A 15,198-nucleotide genomic window follows, 5' to 3' on the forward strand; every position below is an offset into this window, starting at 1 on the left:
CATACATAGGTGTATACATACTCTGCTTTTATGAATAATTTTATGCTTCGAAACTTGTTTAGAATGACAATACTGTTATGTACTGGTTTTAAGATTATTTTTATTGTTATTAGTAAAATTAAACGAAAACTGATCAACGCACAAAAATAATTATTGGATCAAGGACGTACATCTTGAATTCCTAGATCACAGATCAGTTGCAATGGGAAAAGCATGACTATTGTTTCTAGTTATCAACCATATCGACGTGAGGAAACAAGCCCGATTAAAACTGACATCTCTTGACAGTGATTAATCTTCAATATGACGACAACCTTTGAGATTTCAGTGATAATAATCCAAAAATCTACCTCACTCAGCACCACTAAACAATTCCAATGTTTGAATAAGTTTGTCTTATCTGTGAAACTGCTCAATGATTTTGTGTATTATTACTTTATCATCTACAATAACCTTTGAAGTGCCATTAGAGATAGTGAGAGAATTATCGTGGCGAAACAGGGACACATCCACCCTTTAGCTCCCTCCTTATGTTCCCTCATGACGTCAGTAATATTAAGCACCACGTGTTGACATTCCAAAGCACTCAGAGACCATACTTACACACATTTCCCATTATAAGTACCACATTTTGATATACAGATAAAAACACCATAGTTAGAAATAATTATATTTCGAGTAAAGCACCACATTTTGATAAAAATGTACAAACCCTCAAAATACCGTAATCACACTCATTTCTAATAAAGTACCGTATTTTCACATACATAAACAAACACAGTTACACATATTTCTACTAAATTCATCACATTTTAATTTTTAATGTACATGTACAAACACCATAGCTACATGTATTTCTGATAAACCTGCACATTTTGATCAAACACCATAGTTAGAAATATATTTTGGATAAAGCACCACATTTTGATAGAAATGTAGAAACACACAAACACTATAGTTACACACATTTCTGATAAAATAGCACATTTGATATCTAGATACAAAAACGATTAAAACACCACATTTTTATATACATACACAAACAGTGAAATACCAGAGTTGCACAAATTTCTGATAAAGCATCACATTTGGATATACATGTGCATACACCATAGTTACACTCATCTCTCTCTCTCTCTCTCTCTCTCTCTCTCTCAAGAAAACACTATGTGCTTGGGTGTTTGTGCGAATATCATTATGGAGTAAGACGGTGAAAAAATTACTGTTGCCTCATGAGCGGGATTTTGTTAAGACTGAGGAATCTATGAACGAAATGATTTTGACACAAACACTTGATGTTTATGAGATTGATCCTGAGGTTTACCTTTGTGAGTTTTACTTGTACATGTACGCCCTTTAAATACAATTTGCGATATAATATATTCCATCTCAATCAAATCATATACATGAAGTCGAAATTGACGAATTTTCAGATTTTTTACAGCTTACAGTTGTAGAGGAAATGTCTATGAAGTGGAATTTCCTAATGAAAGGTGAAGATAACGAACAGTGATCAATTCCATAACTCCTATAAGCAATACAAAATAGATAGTTAAGCAAACACGGAACCTGGACATGTATATACAAATGAATACTCTGGTGGCAGGCAGGTTGGTGCTGCGGGGGTCTCGGTGGTCTCGTTTGGGGTCAGCATTTTGCAAATTTTATTGTCGTTATGGCGATCTGGTTTGCCAATACAGCATGTCACTAAGCCGGGTGCTGTCTGACGTGTTTCATGCCAAATCGTTAATCCATTCTTTACATGCTGATTGTGATGACGGATTGCTCCGTTTATCTGATCATGTATTCATTGTGGGAGTTATGAGATTGATCACTGTTCGTTATCTTCACCTTTTCCAATTATGCAAGACTTTTTAGTAAGTCAACTATTCAATGTTATTTGGTTTTTACAATCTATAGCGCAACTCATTTGGAGTGGAGATCATCAAAGAAAGAAGAAGCACGTGCTACCATTACATGTATTACTCCTGTTTTCGTAGATCCATGGATCCAGATGCCTCTGAGGCAATTTTTACTCACAGTACCTTTACTCTTAGTCATTTTCAAATACATTGGAATATCCAAGTAAATGTCTGACAGAAGCGGAGTCTTAGCAGATTTTTGTGGAATGAGAGATGGCAATCTAATTAAAATCAGATGTTCTCTAACCGTTATACTGGAGTGTAACGGTTAAAGAAGATTTGATTTTAATTAGATGGGAGATATGGAGAATTTCAAGTTCCATTTCCCCGAAGAAAAAGGGTGTGTGTGTGTGTGTGTGTGTGTGTGTGTGTGTGTGACAGAGAGGGAGAGAGAGAGAGAGAATCTGTTTTTAATTTAACACGGTTATGAAAGATATATTTTCTTTTATCGTTGACAATCCTTTTCTTTTCTTCTTTCAGTACCGTAATGAACGATGATTACTTTGTTAAACATTGTGGGTGGATTGGTGGTTTTTTGTTTATCTATGTAAAACAGTTTTATTTCTAAATATTCTATAGAATTGTAATTAAGAGAAGCTGGAAGTGAGTGAATATGATTTGTTATCAACCGATATTGGTCACAAAAAGTGTGGTTTTGTATATACACGATTGGTGAAAACAAAGCAAGCATAGTGTATAGAGCTACTGGTATGGTACAAACACTCATATGTCATAGTTGCACACAATTCTAATGCATCATCACATTTTGACATACATATACAAACAGTCGAACATCATAGTTAAAGAAATAGGCCTAACTTTTGCAGCCCTTCACCGACAATGGTGACGTTTCCATATGAGTGAAAAATTCTCAAGACGGGCGTCAAACAATATACAATCAACCAATCAATCATAGTTACACATAATTCTGATAAAGCACCACATTTTGATATACATGTATACTCACTCAAACACCATAATTACGAACCATTCTAATAAATCATTACATTTTGATATATACGAAAGGTGACGATAACGAACGGTGATCAATCTCATCACTCCTATAAGCAATACAAAATAGAGAGTTGGGCAAACACGGATCCTGGATTTTCCAGAGATGGAATCAGGTGCCTAGGAGGAGTAAACATGCTCTATCGACGGGTCACACCCGCCGTGAGCCCTATATCCTGATCAGGTAAACGGAGTTATCTGAGTCAAAATCAGTGTGCCAAGAACAGCCTAAACTCGGTATGAAACACGTCAGACAGCATTTGACACAATGATAGGTTGTATTGACGAACTAGATCGTTATAACGACCATAATATTTGTTAAATGCTGACCTCAAACGAGACTGTTGAAATCCTTGCACCATCAACTTGATTGTCAGTAGTCTGCCTTGATTTAAAAACTGAACAAGCTCCTGCGTATCGTATCAGTTAAGAGATATAAACACCATATGCAGGTGATAATGGAATATTGCTACATAAATATGAGACGTTGACAATGGAGAAGCTGACATCATCCCGTTTATCATGAAGTTGAGTTGTTAGTTTACCGTTAATATCTATTTTTAATAAAATATCTAAGTATGAAGCAGAAGTGGACGACTCTGTGGTATCTTATTTCGAGGTCACAGGAATATATCGAATTGAAATATGAATGAAAGTTATTATTGTTAATAGATAAAACGTCGTTGATATTTCTAAATGTGGAATTGAAGGTCACATGTATAGTCAAATACTATAGACTACACAGTCATATTTTTAATGAAGCCTGACATTTTAAAACACAGTCAAAGATGCATTTTCAACAAAATATATAGAAGGGGTAAGGCGTTTGCAGACCCATTTATCCTCGAGTTGGAAATGTTTTTCAGAGGAAAACAATGTTACTTTGTGCCATTTAGAGGACTGTAATTGGCCCCTGTGGGCAGAAAAAGGTACTATTCAATTAAGGTAACTCTCCTCTCTTAAAATACTGGATCCGCCACTTGCGAAATACTGTACTAGTACATGTATATTACTAAAGTGATTATATTGGAATGCTAACTCATTTGACAACAAAGAATTCATAAATGGATAATTAGCAAATATCAAGGCGTAGTAAAAACTACCGATGTGACTAAAACCCAATACACTTTTTAATATCAGTAAACGTAAAGGTAACATTGTGCACTGTCAACTTAGAAACAATGCAAGTAATTTAAATGCAGATCTTAAATCCCACTTCTTACGAGATAGTGCTACTTGTGATAGGCGTGGCCATCATACTGAAGATTCTTTTCATTTCTTCTTCAAATGTCCTGAGTTTGCTGACCATAGAACTAAACTAATCTCGTCTATGAAATGCAACTTTCTGTTTCTTTAACACTAAATTTACTTTTATATGGTGAAAAATGTTTAAGCTATAAATACAATGAAAAGATTTTTGATATTGTTCAAAAGTATATCTTGGAAACTAATAGGTTCTTTTAAGTATCTCATATTTTGTCTATTATTCAATTTTCTATTTTTGGTATTTAGTTTTTTTCCCTTTTACCGGCATTGCCCCCCCCCCCCCTTCTCTTTTTTCTTTTCTTTTATCTTTTGTACGTTACATGTATATACCCTTACTTTTCTTTCATTCTCTTTCAATTTGTATAAATATTTTTCAGTTCTCAATCTATTTGTTTGGTTTTTTTTCTTTTCATTTTATTCTTTTTGTTTACTCATTCTATATATGTGTATATGTGCATATGTATGTGTGCATATATCGAAACTTTTCTTAGTCTGTCTATTGCTATTTATATATATGTGCACATTCATGTGACTGTTCTCTGGTGTATATGTTATTTATTTGTATATGTGTGTACCTTGTATTTCCATTCCACACTTGACCTTGTTGTAGGGAGAGGGCTTAAATAGGCTATGCCTGCTGCCCGATCCCGAATTAGCAACCCATGCTAGGAATAAAAACAGCCAAAAACCCTTCATGAATATTCCTTTATTTTGATTATTGACATGATATGTGTATTGTTTTCAAACCAAAGCGATTTACGAAGTTTCACTTCAAAATTAACAATAGTCAAACGACTACCCACAATCACTTGATTATACTTCATGGATGATAGTGGTAATTCACACACTGAGGAACTTTGTAAGCGTAGTCACATTCAGAGAGAGATTCGTGGAATACCAATCCGGGCGGACAGGGCTCGTAGAATCCAAAATTCATGCTACACTGGTAGAACATGCCGCAATTTGATGGGTCCCTGTACAAACCGTCAGCTCTGTTATGGCAGAAAGCATTCGCACTTGCACCTGTAAATTTAGAATTTGAACTCACTGTATTCTTAATTGACACAATATTTTCCATAAACAGGTCAAGGGTGTACCTATAAGTAGCCTTTTAAAGATGGGTCGGGGTTTCTAGAAAACTGGAAAAGCATTTTTCATATGAAAACTAGTTAAATTTTCTCATGTTGATTATTTCAAAGACACGCAATACACTAAGTCAACGGTACATGCACTGCTGCCATTAGTTAATTGCTATTAATGCACTGGATATTATCTATAAATAATCTTTGAACGAACTACATGTCATTTTTTATTTAATCCAATAACGCCGCATATCAAAGTGCTAAACTAGTTCCAAAACAGCCTCTGATTTTGGAATATCTTTCGGGTCGGTTTTTCTGCGAATTCCTCGCCACAATGAACTAGCTACGATTCCATGTCACGCAGTTGATTACCAGGATCTGTGGGTTAGTTGCATATATTTTTATTGAAATGAGAGAAAGCCTCAAACACCAGGCCTGTTTGAGAACAAAATGAGAGAAATTTGAATTTAAGTTTTGTTCAACAACCAGTCATTGGCCAATCAAATCGATGTTAAAGGGCGATAAGGAAAATCGACAAAGCACAAGTTCAAAGAGGATGGAATGACCAAATATATGAACTACTTCAACGGAAAATAAAGAAATATAAAACGCTTACAATCATTTTGGGGGGAATACAAACTGCATGTAAAAGGTTGACGATAGGTGGTGAAAAATGCAGCATTATATCAATATGGTTATGACACTAACCTAACGGCAGATGGGTCTCTACTGTCAATAGATAAGGGGTTTGTTTGAACATATTTTATTGATATATAAACAAAAGAATCGGAGTGAAGCTCTGTCAACTTGCTGGTTCATTTCCTTAAATTAAATGTCATAGGAATATTTTCTTTGTATTAATCAAACTCCAAATCAGGATTATGTTGAGCCTTTTGTAATAATAAATAAAAAAGAACCCCAAAAACGTAGGATAAGATTTTGTATAAAATGTGATCAATGTCATTGCGTAGGTACAAGAAGATGTAAACCCTATAATTACATGTAGATATAAATGCAAAGACAAGCGATAAAAACAGTGCACCGCGCACTTGAATTACTGCGAGTCCACCAGCAGTCCTGGCCTTTCCCATAAAAAGCTATCCTGCACGGCTGACTCGGGCTGAGAGATAACGTTTACTACAGATATATCATAATATCAATCGCAATTCCCATTTCAAAGACTTCTTTCTACCATTTTCGAAAGGTGTCTGCATTCGACGTATTTGGAAAATAAAATAAAAGGTACCTAAATTTGGAATGGTTTTAGGTGGTGTGGTTGCAGATGTCGGTCGTGTTGTAAAGTAATAGAATGGGCGTGTAGTCTGGGGTCGGTGCGTTGTTGCGACGGGGGCATGGGTTGGTTTGGCAGTAGTCACAACCGACTGTTGTAGGTGACAGTGGGCGTTGTTAGGCCAATCACAGAATTTGGTGGCGTCGTTGAAGTGAAGACCAGAGGCGCAGTCAACCCCGAAGCTATTACTTCCGACACAGATGAAATAGTGAGTACATGAGGTTGGATCAGCGTAGAATCCACTCACTTTTCCGTTACAGTTGAATGAATGGCTTGTAGAAATGTGGTGTGTTGGAGATGCTACATAATGACAGAAATTTAACGATCAGTGAATGCGACTAAGAAGATACTGGTGTCTAAATGAAACTGAAATGTTCTCGCCAGAACGATAAACAACATTCATAGAATTTTTAATATATTGCCATCATTTCACTGCCAACTTTTTCACATACAAAACATTTTCAGAGATGAACCACAAAATATTTGTTATGTTCACTTATTAACTTATTAGGGAATGTCCCTGTATGTAAATAGCCGTTGGGGTAGCATATTTTGTCTAGTGATATTGTACTCGTGTAGTGCAATTGCTGTGGATCGACTATGTTGCATATCCATGAAGAAAATCAAATAAACTATCATACTAAACGAACTCGTACCAGTGATAGGATTGAATGTTGTGGGTTGGTATGGTCTGGTGGTCAATCTGTGTGTTGTGGCTCTTGTTGTGACTGTTGTCATGGGGCTTCGTGTCGTGCTTTTAAAAAAATGAATTCCCCCAAATTAACGAAAGGTAAGGAGTGGATTTCTTTATAGATACAAACTGTATATGTATGAAAACCTTTCATTCCTTACGTTTGAGCCAGGTTCGAGTTGAGTTCATCATTGATGGCATGTAAGAGGGGATATTTTCCTTTCCCGCATCCACTGCCTGTGAAATCATCCAGGTCTAGGGCCCACACCATAATTCCTCCCAATCCTTTGCTTTTGGCGAGGTCTACCTATAGAATAGATACATTTACCGTATATCCAAGGGTTTAAAGAATGGAATACGTGTTCTTCATAAACTATCCCCTGTTTGTATGTATAACGAGCGTTAAACAAAACAGAAGTAGATCGTGTGTTAAACAAAACGGAAGTAGATGATATAAATCACTACTGGGTGGTGCTAAAATACGCAATGGAAAAATGAAAATGATAACTATCTGATTACTAAAGGTGTTGCATAGCGCTAAGCGTGTAAATTTCTTACATATGATTTTGACGATGAATTACTCCGTTTACCTATTCAAGATATAGGACTCACGACGGGTGATATCGGCCAACAGGGGATGCTTACTCCACCTATGGTGTAACCAAGGGTCCGTGTTTGTCCCACTCTCGGTTTTGTATTCTTCGTAGTATTTATGAGACTGATCACTTTTCGTTACCTTAACTTTTTCATTTACATAAAACATTACTTTAATCTGGCAACAATAACAACGTTCAATGCTGCTAAGTTTGTTACCAGCAGTTCCAAATGTGTTATCCATCACAAACGTGAGAAAAAGGAAAAGAAATAAGTACAAGTAGATATAAAACTAATAGTTATGAGGCCGTCTATGACTTTTCTGAGATGTATTTACTTTTGTAACACAGTCAGCACTAGTTGGCATTGGACCGGAAACACATGTGAATCACCTGAAAATCGAATCTGATTCCCTTAAGTGCATTGTCGTTTACGCTCTGTGCTTTGAACAGCGCAAGACCGGTTCAAGTAGGGTGTTTCTAAAAATCGGAACAGAAACGGAAATATTTCAAAATTAAGCTTTTAATCCACCCAAGCATTAAAATTCTCCCCAAAGGTTAAATCATAACTATCCGGAAAAAAGATGGAAACAGGAAGTTAAAAATACGCATAAGGCATGTGATTAACTTTCAACTTGAAATGGAATAAAGGAAATCCGGTTTGCTAAGTATATGTCCAACAATGTGGAGGCTGATATTTATAATTCTATATGAATATAAGAGATCAAAATATTGACAAAAACCCATCATATGCGTCTTAATTTTTTCTCAATAAAATTATGATGGGTAGCAAAAAGTCTGGACTATGTCGTGTCTCGTAAATTTGGCACTGATAATTACGCCATATACATGTACTGCATTTCAGTATGATGCACTTGCTTACGCAAGCACGGATTCTATCAAAATATTCAAAACTTTGTATTGAAGGATTGACGGTATATTGTTTAACATCCCTCTCGAGAATTGTTCACTCATATAGAGAAGCAAGGGGTACAGAGGACCTATTCTAACCCTTATCCCCACGGGATCTAAACTTTGTATATAACGAAGATACGGATACTAATATACATGTAAAGGTAGCAGGCTAATATGAGTCATTTGGAATTTCGAGAAAAAAGTTAATTACAGTAAAAATGGCGGTGGGGTGGGGATGAGAATTTCACTTTGAGAGATCAAGAACATCGAGCCATCGATATTCATTTTTAAAATATGTGCGGATGTTTCATTTCCTTCGGAAATATTACAAACTCACACAGACTAGATATTAATGGTAGTGAGGGCAATGTTACCTTGTATCGGAGACTCTGTTCGTCATCATACCCCACCCACTGATCTCCCCGAACTACATAAGGAACCTCCATTTCCGTAATCCAGTGTCTCACGCCGCCTGATTTCAGCATGTCACATACCTAAAGCATACACTACAGCTTAAAGCTTTACTAATTTTCATCAGATTTTTTTTTTAAAGTTTTACTTATTCAAACTGATTGTTGAAATCTTTTATGATATGTTGGGGTTTGGTTCATCTTACCTCGTAATAGGCTATAAATCCCGCCTCCCCAGTGTAAGGTCCCGCCTGACCTCCGGCACCTCTGTCAGGAGCAAAGAGCCCGGAGTTGCTGGTGCTGGCCAGAGTGAACGAGCGGCCATATAAGGGCATTCCGAGGTTAATTTTTGCTGCTGGGGCCCCTTTTTGGAGCCAGTAATTTAATGCCCATTCCTAGAAAACAGATGCAATGAAAGAACGATATTATGCACATTTTATCGAAACATTCACAGATTTGTTTGGGAAGTAAGTATACTTACATTATCTATACTTGTAATTCATTACTAATGCTTGAAATTTCTGCTGATATGAAACTGCACGTGAGAAGGGTTATTTTTCTTAAAACACTTACGACATTAAAATAGGCGTCATTTCCGGTTTCCTGTGGGTGACCCTTTAGTGGACTGTTATGGCCAGTTTTACTATCGAAACTACCGCCATGGAAATCGTAGGTCATCAAATTGATCTGGTCCACATATCTTGTTTAAAATAAAGATATATCAGCAAACCAATGAAAAACTCAGAAAGCTTCTACTCTGTATGATTAGATGAAATTTGTTTTTTCATAATTTTGTAGAAACCTAAAACTTACTTATTTGTATTAAAACAATAGAAGAAAAAAAAATTAAAGAATATGTTATATTTTCCAACAATAATAGTTCTAATGTTAAAAGTTTGTTTTTTAAGTTTTTGAGATGGGAAAGACGGGGAAAATCCGGTAAAAAAGCATATGGTTTTGTTAATAAAATTACCTATAGAACATAGCATAATGACGGAAGATCCTACTAATCTTAAAAGCTATAAATAGACATGTGGTATACTAATGTAGCTATTAAATTTCTATAAGACGTGTATTTCGTACCTAGACATGGTAGGTACATCATATCCTGTATCTATTCTAGGTTTTCCGGCAGGAACAGCAGCCGTTAGTAGAAGTCCTTGGCTGGCAAAGGTGTTGTGAAGAATCTATGTTCAGGTACATGCGAAAACGCAATAAGTAACATCGAGATATGACCACAATATTCACTGTAATATCATTTACGTTGGATACATGTAACATTTATTCATGAGTAAACTGGTGCACACAAACTGACTGTTACATTCAAACAATCTGCCGACATCATTTGACTGAACGCAGCGATGAATCGGTTATTTAACGCAGTTTGTAAACCGTCTAGTAAGTTGACCCTGGAATTGTTCTATTTTTGTGGGACATATGATAATGCAGGCGAAAATAGGAGTTATATTGAACTGCATCATTCACAAAACTTGTGGCAAACGGGTATCAAAACGGTTTAGGTATTGTACTCCATTTGCTCTTAATCATTACATACAAATTATGCATATTAATATCATGGTCATGATGATAGTGTTATAATCGATTTCGTCGACATCGCTGCTGTTTTCATTCTTATCATCTCGTAATGTTGCATCTTATTCTTACTATTGGCAACAAATTTACTAATAAACGACTGTAACTTTTAGATATAGTGTTTCAGGAAGAAATACCTTAACATTTACAAATTCTCGTAAACTTCTTGAAGTTCGCGCAGAAAAACATCGACATTTGTCGAAAAGGCCCGAAAATCTTCGATTACATGCATGCAAACATACTAAATTAAAATTAACCTTCAGTAATTCAATAAAGTTTTGTTTATCTTGTGGTGGGCTTCCTCTGTTGGCGGGGTACTCCCAGTCCATATCCAGACCGTCAAACCCGTGCTTTTTCAGGAACTGCACTGTGGAGGTGGCAAACTCTCTCCTGCTGGAGTCGGTGGCAACCATTCTTGTGAATGGAGCAGACGCCATGTTCCATCCGCCCACAGCTAGTAAAGTCTTCAGGGATGGGTTTCGTTGCTTTAGACCGTTAAAGCGTTCATACCTAAAAGGAAATAATAAGTGAATGAGTGAATTACTAGTAAGTAGGAAGAATAAAATTCATAGTGTAACACACACACAGAAGAGAGAGAGAGAGAGAGAGAAGCCATTTATATTTGGTTTTTAAAACAATGATTACCTTATCACTAATCAGTAATGCTTAAGATATTTACTTCTGCAATTAGTCAGTATCATATTTATATGAAAGCTTCATGTTTATAAGAATTATACAGACATTCCTTTCATCCATGGTGTACTCTCGTCGTTCCACTCATAGGGTGACAGCCTGTTTCCATTGAGTTTTGCAAAGGTATAGACGAGATGCGTGCACAAGGTAGGGTCCACATTTTCAGGATAGAACTTTCCTATGCTATTTCTGTATTGTGACCAGTTTGTATAGTAACAAACTCTCCGATATGCAGAAGCTGTGATTAAAATAAGTAAATTTAATTTTTGAAAACTTAAACCCATTATGAGTTTGTGATGATAGGTATATATGGCTGGTAATATTGAATACCTGTTGGGTATTGTGACTGTTGATGTCACATAAGAAGACACACTTAATCTCTTTTACCTCATGAATTTATAATTTCTTTTAAATTCTAAACCAATCTCACCATTTTCAAAAATCCCTGTTAACAGCACCAGGGAAACCAATAACTGGATCATCTAGTGATAAAATACATCAATCAATACTGGAACGTTACTGTAACATAATGAATTTACAATTGTATGAAAAAGGCTATAGGAAAAATACGACCAAGGTTACCTTTGCGTTATGATCTGGAATGACTTCGTAACATGTACGTCTATATTCTCTGATAACGAATTTGTCTTATAGATAAAAGCCAGAAAAGAATTCAGTTTTAACGTTATTTATTTTGAATAGGTGTACAGTTTTCTGAATCGTTAGAACTGTTCCACTTTACAAGGATCGTGCAAGATCTTGCACAATTTAGGATTGTCATGATGTGTAGGGTTGCTCAAGAACAATAAGAAGTTTTGTTTAGAAAAGTTTCGAATCTAAATATAGAAGATTAGTTAATTTTCTACTTTTAACTTTAAATCAACTTTAACTATAACTTTGATAGATTATTAGAAATTTGAGGGTGTTGCACCGAATCGGGAATTTCCCCCAATCGGAGCTCCGTGCCAGCATTCGTGACGTAGAACTGAACTTCATTCATATTTACATGTATACTCATTGCTTATTTGCCATTTAAATACTTGAAGGATTCCCCAGTACTAGGGGCAAGCCTAATACATTTTATGTGTCAATACATAATACATGTAGTATAAACATTAGCTTTGAAATCGTGAAAATTAAATTGCCTTCTTTTTTCCGAGTATCAGATACAATGTATACGGTTACATGTTACGAGTGTATCAAATATTTAATATTCTATAATACTACAGTCCAAATGCTCTTATACTCGTATGTGTTATTTTCTACAACCAACAATTGGCAACTGTACATGACTCTGGCCACAAAACAAAATATGGAAAGTCTAATACTCATTAATAAAATTCAACATTATTCGGAGTACATGCACCCGTAAAAATTGATTCAACATATAGCAATTTGCTCCTGGAATACATATAAACTCAATCTGTTTAATGGTTATTTACCTTGTTTGGCCTTAAAGTTTTTCTTCCATAGCTTTGCAAAGTTCACAACGGTTTTTCGTAAAAGGCACCATGCCTTTGTCAACAACTTTCATTCAGAAAAACATACAAGTTCTCGTTAGCAGCCTTGACTATTAAAACACAGGTATTGCGTGCTGTATTTGGCGTGTTTGTTGAGAGTCCTATTCACTAACTAAACAGTGTCCAGGTTGGAAGCTTAATTCAAACTCGGTACATGGTAATAAACAGAGATTTGACATGAAACATTTATAAAAACTAGAAGCGTGTTTCAATTAAGAAAAACAAATCTAGATGGAAAACGTAATATGAAAAATAAATGTGTTTGTGAGGGAGTCGAACCCGGTCGTTTTAAAAATAGAAAACATCTTTACATATAAGATTCGACGACCTTATCCACTAAACCACGCAGTAGACCATACAATACTAACGAAAATTAACGTGCAGGTGAAGTTGAAAATAATACCAGTGAAGTTTCGATTTTTTAAAATTTACAAAAAATCGCCCTCGTGAAACAAAATTTCAAAGCGACAGTTGTTTTTTTTTAGAGGAAAACTCGAAGAACATGTTAATGCTAAAACAAATTTGTTTCACGGAGGCAGTTTTTCTGAAATTAGGGGATACTCCTCCATGTTAACGCTAAAATTCATATGAATCGCCTATTGCTTGATTTAAACTCGAAATATTTTGGCTAATTTTGTCAATACACATCTTTAAACTTGTTTTAAAATATTATTGAATCAAGACATACGTTCCAATTGATTTTATCATATATTTTAATAACTTAAATTTTTCGATCTATCATGCAACGCCTTTAGGAAAATTAACATGGGACGTGCAACACCTTTTTTGATTTTAATTTGATATTGTTCGAACTCAAAACTGTTGAGAAATTTGTGTTTATTGCAGATCCACGACAACTAGTATCTTATAATGTAAATTTTGTAACTATCAATAGATAGCGCATCACCTGACAGTTAAATGTTTCTTGTACATTTCAGGGCTTATGCGCCCCTGGGGCCTTAGGGGCGGGACAAAAACTGCCAAGAGTTGACCAATATTCAAAACTTGTCTTCTCTACAACTGCATATCTTTAAGAAAAATTAAATGCATATTGATGTAGAGCGGTTATACCTTCTTTATGATCCCCGGTGTAGAAGTTCTGAGTGCAGGGTGGGACCAAACTTGGTATATAGTGTTTATGTGTAAAACATTTAAATAGCATCTTCTCTAGTGTTATTGATACTAAATTGAAATTGAATAGATCAAGATATAGGGCTCACGGCGGGTGTGACCGGTCGACAGGGGATGCTTACTCCTCCATCGTACCTGATCCCACCTCTGGTATATTCAGGGATCTGTGTTTGTCCAACTCTCTATTTTGTATTTCTTATAGAGTTCCATTGTATGAGTTTGATCACTGTTCGTTATCTTTACCTTTCATATTTAGAAAGAGCAGGTAGTCCTTTACCAAAATTGTAAATTTGATGATCCCAGTGGTAGGGGTTTTGGTATCAGGGTGGAGCCAAAATGGTCAGTTATCAAATGTGTGAACAATTAAACGTTTTGAACATCTTAATAACTACCATTCCAATTAATTTCAAATTCAGTACGAAACATATTTGGGACATTGTATATTTCAGGACTCTTGCACCCCTGGTGTCTTAGGGATGAAGCAAACATTTACCAACTGCTATTGATACTAAACTGAAAATAAATAGATATTTATAAGCAGTAGGTAGTCCTTTACTAAAATTGTAAATTTCATGATCCCAGATAATAGGGATTTTGGCTCCAGGGCCAGAATTAACATAGTGATTATTGTCTTTATCATTTGAAAGACTTCATTACGTTTCTAAGTATAAAACTAAATGTTTATTTAGGAAAAGCAGAAAATTATGTACCAAAATTGGTTTCTTGATCCAAAAACAATCAACAATTTAAAAGAATTTAAGCAATCCTTCCATAATTTTCAAAAATAAGTGAAAACTTTTATATGGGAAAAAGATCTGTATTTCAATGTTTTAGCTTAGTTCCATCCTCCTGTGATGTCATAAGATTTCGTGAAGTCAATGATTTATTAAGATATATGCATGACAGGAACATAAATTATGTTGGAGTCTTTTTCAACAGTTATCGTAAAAAATCTTGTTAACCATAAAATATTTCAAAAGTCTAAGTTATATAGAAATAATAAATTATATGTTTCAAAATATTGAATCCAAAGGCAATAACTGTTTTCATATCAATTCCATTATTCGATAGATGCAGTTT

General features: G+C 35.3%; 1 protein-coding gene across 1 annotated transcript; it reads right to left on the reverse strand.

Annotated features, from left to right (window-relative positions):
* Positions 1-4,890: 4,890 nt before the first annotated feature.
* LOC125669676 (chitotriosidase-1-like) lies at positions 4,891-12,232 on the reverse strand. Its single transcript, XM_048904390.2, has 12 exons — positions 12,050-12,232; positions 11,898-11,949; positions 11,516-11,705; positions 11,032-11,284; positions 10,265-10,368; positions 9,755-9,881; positions 9,388-9,576; positions 9,146-9,265; positions 7,425-7,570; positions 7,229-7,326; positions 6,528-6,872; positions 4,891-5,222 (listed from the first exon to the last, which is right to left on the reverse strand). The coding sequence occupies exons 2-12, from the start codon at positions 11,947-11,949 to the stop codon at positions 5,020-5,022; spliced, it is 1,827 nt and encodes a 608-aa protein (XP_048760347.1). The 5' UTR covers positions 12,050-12,232; the 3' UTR covers positions 4,891-5,019.
* Positions 12,233-15,198: the final 2,966 nt, after the last annotated feature.

The sequence above is a fragment of the Ostrea edulis genome, chromosome 4 (genome assembly GCF_947568905.1).
Source record: "Ostrea edulis chromosome 4, xbOstEdul1.1, whole genome shotgun sequence".
In the NCBI taxonomy this organism is placed as follows: Eukaryota; Metazoa; Mollusca; class Bivalvia; order Ostreida; family Ostreidae; genus Ostrea; species Ostrea edulis.